General features: G+C 43.9%; 1 protein-coding gene across 1 annotated transcript; it reads left to right on the top strand.

The window, feature by feature from the left end:
- Nucleotides 1-2,930, top strand: LOC138243455 (GTPase IMAP family member 4-like). Its single transcript, XM_069199086.1, has 2 exons — nucleotides 1-61; nucleotides 1,667-2,930. The coding sequence occupies exons 1-2, from the start codon at nucleotides 28-30 to the stop codon at nucleotides 2,917-2,919; spliced, it is 1,287 nt and encodes a 428-aa protein (XP_069055187.1). The 5' UTR covers nucleotides 1-27; the 3' UTR covers nucleotides 2,920-2,930.
- Nucleotides 2,931-4,871: the final 1,941 nt, after the last annotated feature.

Here is a 4,871-nt window from a genome sequence, read left to right as displayed (position 1 = left end):
TCAGCAGGAAGAGAAGGAGAGAGAGAGATGGCAGCGTGTAGGAGCTCAGCGCTCAGCCCTGGTGAGTTTTCTCTTGTTCTACCTGTCAGAGTGTCGGTAAGGGAGTCACTGAGGGTCTCTTCTCTGTCACAGAGCACAGCAGCAGCTGGAGAAGTGTCTTCCTGTCTGCTGAGAGTGTGTTCTGTCTGTCAGACACACAGGGTCTGAACTTGGAGATAGAGACAGGAGCTGATGTACTTTCACTTTCTCTTGTCAGAGATCAGGGATCAGTACTGTCAACTCAAGCTGTTTGGAATGTACTAAATATTTTAATAAGGTGTTTATTTAAGGTAAAATGATTGATGTAAAACCTGACTGTGTGCTGATGGTATTGGATTCACACTGTTAGTATTCCTGATGCTCAGACACGCTCAGATATGATCGTTTCCTGTTTGTTGCTCAGAGGCCGTGTTTATTGTACAGCTGATAATACCAGAGAGGAATCAGTACAGATGAACAACAGAGGAATTTATTTGGCCCATAATTAGTAGTGATTCCAGGTTCTCCTGTCCTGACTGGGCAGCTTGTTCCCCTCTCCCACCCCTCTCTGTGTACAGTAGAGCCTCCTGTCCTGACTGGAGGAGCTCACCCAGCTGTGTCTGGAGAGAAGCCAGGGTATCAGCTTGTTCCCCTCTCCCACCCCTCTCTGTGTACAGTAGAGACTCCCACTCCTGATTTTAAGTCTTAGTGTTGCTTTGAGTTTCAGTGTTAATTCTGAGGAACTCTGAGGTGTCAATATCTAACTGGTCTTTAATGATGACTGACTGTCACTGAGGATGTTGAATATTTTGTATATATATATATGGTTCACTATCTTCACCCTGTCAGTGTGGGACACTCCCTTCAGACTAAAGAGACTCAGTTCCTCCAGCTTGTCAGTTTCACTGTTTTTAAACTAACATCATGCTAGTTCTCTTCAGTGTGGATCACAGTAGATAGTTTCTAAGCGGTTTGAAACTATACAACACACAGATTTCCCAGCCAGGTGGCTGAGTCCCAAACATGTCTTTATGAAATGTGACATTTTAGACTCGCTAGTGAAGAATCAGGACGGACTGAATGATTTTACAGTTTTTTTACATGTGTTTTTAAAATAAGGTGGTATAAAGGTTCATTCTGAACACAGGAGTCCCATATGTGTCTGAACTGCCATTGGACACTCAGAGTGTTAGTGGGACTCTACAGGGCCCTCCAGAAGTATTGGCACCCTTGGTAAAGACGAGCAAGGAAGACATTGGAAAAATGTCTGTGTCGTTTATCAGATGAGAGAAATCTAACCTTTCAGTGAGGTTAAATTATTCTAAGAAAAAAAATTGTGATGAAAAATAAACATGTACTATTGAGAGAACAGTTAAATATTTATATTACATAAATTGCAAGAATACAGAATAAGAATGTTGTAAGAATAAAGTCTGATTACCTAACATTAACAGAACATTTTTGTATACCACAGAGAATACACAGAAAATTAATCTCAATAATCTGTGATTTTCCTCTGTCACAGGGCAGGGACAATAGAAAAGATATAGAAAAGTTTTTATCGTGAATTTTAAATGGGATGAAGAGTGAAGATAGATGTGATGAGAACTTTATCATGTAAATAATCTGTGATCTTTCTCTCTGACAGGGGAGGGACAGGCTGATTCCCATGAGGCACCACAGCGTCTCTCAGAGATCAGGATCGTGCTGCTGGGCCAGAGATTGTCTGAGAAGAGCTCAGCAGGAAACACCATCCTGGGCAGAGAGGAGTTTGTCACTGAGGGAGTAACTGAGGAGTGTGTGAAGAGAGAGGGAGAAGTAGCTGGGAGGCAGATCACTGTGGTTGACACTCCAGGGTACTCCTCTTTTCCACGTGTAATAAGGACTGATCCACAGCATGTCAGAGAGGAGGTTGTGCGCAGTGTGTCTCTGTGTCCCCCAGGACCCCACGCTCTCCTCCTGGTGATTGATCTGGACTCAGCCACAGACTGGAGATCAGTGAAGAAATATCTGGAGCTTCTCAGTGAGAGAGTCTGGAGACACACAATAGTGCTGTTCACCTGGGGGGACACACTGAGAGACATAACCATTGAGCAGCACATTGAGAGAGAAGGGAAGAAGCTCCAGTATCTGGTGGAGAAGTGTGGGAACAGGTATCATGTTCTCAACAACAAGAACAGGGGCGACCGCACTCAGGTCACAGAGCTGCTGGAGAAGATAGAGGACATGGTGGCAGGAAACTATGGGCTGTACTTCACCACTGACATCAAAGAAATAAACACTGAACGAGAGATAGAGGAGCCGAGACAGAGGGAGGAGGAGAGACAGAGAGAGACAGGAGCTGAGACAGAGGTTGGAGGAGGAGAGACAGAGAGAGACAGAGGAGCTGAGACAGAGGGAGGAGGAGAGACAGAGAGAGACAGAGGAGCTGAGACAGATGGAGGAGGAGAGACAGAGGAGCTGATACAGAGAGACAGAGGAGCTGAGACAGAGGGAGGAAGAGAAACAGAGAGAGACAGAGGAGCTGAGACAGAGGGAGGAGGAGAGACAGAGAGAGACAGAGGAGCTGAGACAGAGGGAGGAGGAGAGACAGAGGAGCTGATACAGAGAGACAGAGGAGCTGAGACAGAGGGAGGAGGAGAAACAGAGAGAGACAGAGGAGCTGAGACAGAGGGAGGAGGAGAGACAGAGAGAGACAGAGGAGCTGAGACAGAGAGAGGAGGAGAGACAGAGGAGCTGATACAGAGAGACAGAGGAGCTGAGACAGAGGGAGGAGGAGAGACAGAAAGAGAGAGAGGAGCTGAGACAGAGGGAGGAGGAGAGACAGAAAGAGAGAGAGGAGCTGAGACAGAGGGAGGAGGAGAGACAGAGAGAGACAGAGGAGCTGAGACAGAAGTATGAAAGAAGGGAGAGAGAGAAGAGGAGCCCAGACTGCCTGTCAAGAGGAGGAACAGTAAAGGTCTTAAACCTCCCAACAGTGAGTGTGATTGATGCTGTATTACTGATTCACTGATCTTACTGGTCATCAGACTGAGAGATTCAACCATCTTGTGTCCTGTTAGGAATTAAAATCATACTGTGCTCCGCTCTGTACTGCGTTACTAACACAGTGGTACACAGATCTGTGTCTGTTTAAATCCTCTGTGCTGTACTTGAACTGTTTTCTCTCAGGGAGATTAGATTTAGTCCATCACACAGCAGCTCAGAGACAGGAGCTGATTTACTTTCACTTTCTCTTGTCAGCGATCAGAGATCTATCAAACTGTTTGGAATTTAATAAACATTTAATAAACATGTTCCTGGTTTTACTGTTTTTATATAAAAATGTTTATGTAAAAAATCACTGACGAGGTATTAGGTTCTTTTTCACCAATAGTATTTTCATGCGTGTTAATGACAGCAGCAGACTTGATCAGACATGGTTTTTACCTGTGTGTTTCTCAGAGGCAGTTTTCACTGTTCTGTCTATAACAACACGGAGCTGTTTTCCACACAATAACAACAGAAGATAGGACACAGAAAAGAGTATTTAGTAGTTAAAATGATCAGAAGATCAAATCTGGCTGTTTCTTCAAGGAAGCCAGAGTATCTCATCTCTGTACTCAAGCTGCACCTCCAGTTGTGCCCAGAAAATCATCTCCGACCCCTCTCCCCCAGCTCATAATCTCTTTCAGCTTCATGCTTCTGGAACAAGTTTCAGATCCTCCCAATCAAGGACGGTCTGATTCAACCTCAGACTCCTCCCCTCTGCCATGCGACCTCTGAATTCACCTTGAACTCTGACTTCCTTGTATAATTTATTGTTTAACATGGAAAGTTGTTTACATATGTGCTGTATGTGACAATGTTTGTCTTCTGTTCTATGTAAATTTGTACTGTATATGTTGTATGTGTGACTCATCTGTGTTGTTTGCTGTACTATTAGCAAATTCCACCAACTATTGGCAATAAAGAATAATCTAATCAACTTCAAAAACGTTTTCACTTTCACAGTCTTGTGATCATCAATCATTCAATTGGTGCAAAACCTAACAGATTATAGCCATATTTCATTGTTTTAAATTAATTGATTACTAATGGCAAGAGTGATTAATACATCAACAGATTCTATATAGCTGCACATGTCCAACAATAAAATCGACTCTTGATTTTCAGCAGATCTCATTTGAAGTAATAATTAAAAAAACAACTATTTTATATAGCACCTTTAAAGGTGTCTTCTCAAAGCGATTTACAGAATGACAACAACAATGTCCTTACAGTGTGTGAGAGCAGGGGTGTGACCCCAGTGACCCGACTGCTGGTCAGGGGTGCTGCTTAGTCGGGGTTCGGTCTGTACTCCCCAAATTCCCTCTTCTCAGTTGATTGCAGGTGGGATGAAGTGGGGTCCCTGACTGTAAAGTGCTTTGGAGATCCTTTTAGATCAACTTTCCAGAACCCCAAACAAGAGAGTTTGCTTATGAAAAACAATTTTAAAAGTATTTTTATATATATTTTTAAATTCCTAAGTGATGAGATATACCAGAAACGTTCATATCAGGCGGCGTCCAAGACTTCATTCTGCCCTGGTGAGTTAATCATTAACTGAACCCAGGGCCACTGAGAGGACAAAGTCCTGCCCTTGAGAGAGAGACAAGACCAGAGTTATGGTTTTCCAGAAGAAAGCCAGACCTCAGGGAAACAGGTACAAATTCACACTGAACAACAACACATTGGAGCACACATCCAGCTACACATATCTCGGTCTCACCATCAGCTCTTCCGGGAGTTTTGACTTGGCAGTGAAGGCACTGAGGGAGAAGGCACTCAGGGCTTTCTACGCAATAAGAAGGAGGCTCTTCAACATCAGCCCA

The sequence above is a fragment of the Lepisosteus oculatus genome, chromosome 14 (genome assembly GCF_040954835.1).
Source record: "Lepisosteus oculatus isolate fLepOcu1 chromosome 14, fLepOcu1.hap2, whole genome shotgun sequence".
Lineage (NCBI taxonomy): Eukaryota > Metazoa > Chordata > Actinopteri > Semionotiformes > Lepisosteidae > Lepisosteus > Lepisosteus oculatus.
The sequence above is the reverse complement of the archived record's forward strand: the minus strand, read 5'-3'. Positions and strand labels throughout refer to the sequence as shown.

Bases quoted from the DNA above. Each gene is read 5' to 3' on its own strand.
- LOC138243455 (XM_069199086.1), top strand. From the start codon at position 28: ATGGCAGCGTGTAGGAGCTCAGCGCTCAGCCCTG. The intron at 62-1,666 runs GTGAGTTTTCTC...TCTCTCTGACAG, and splicing joins GAGCTCAGCGCTCAGCCCTG to GGGAGGGACAGGCTGATTCC.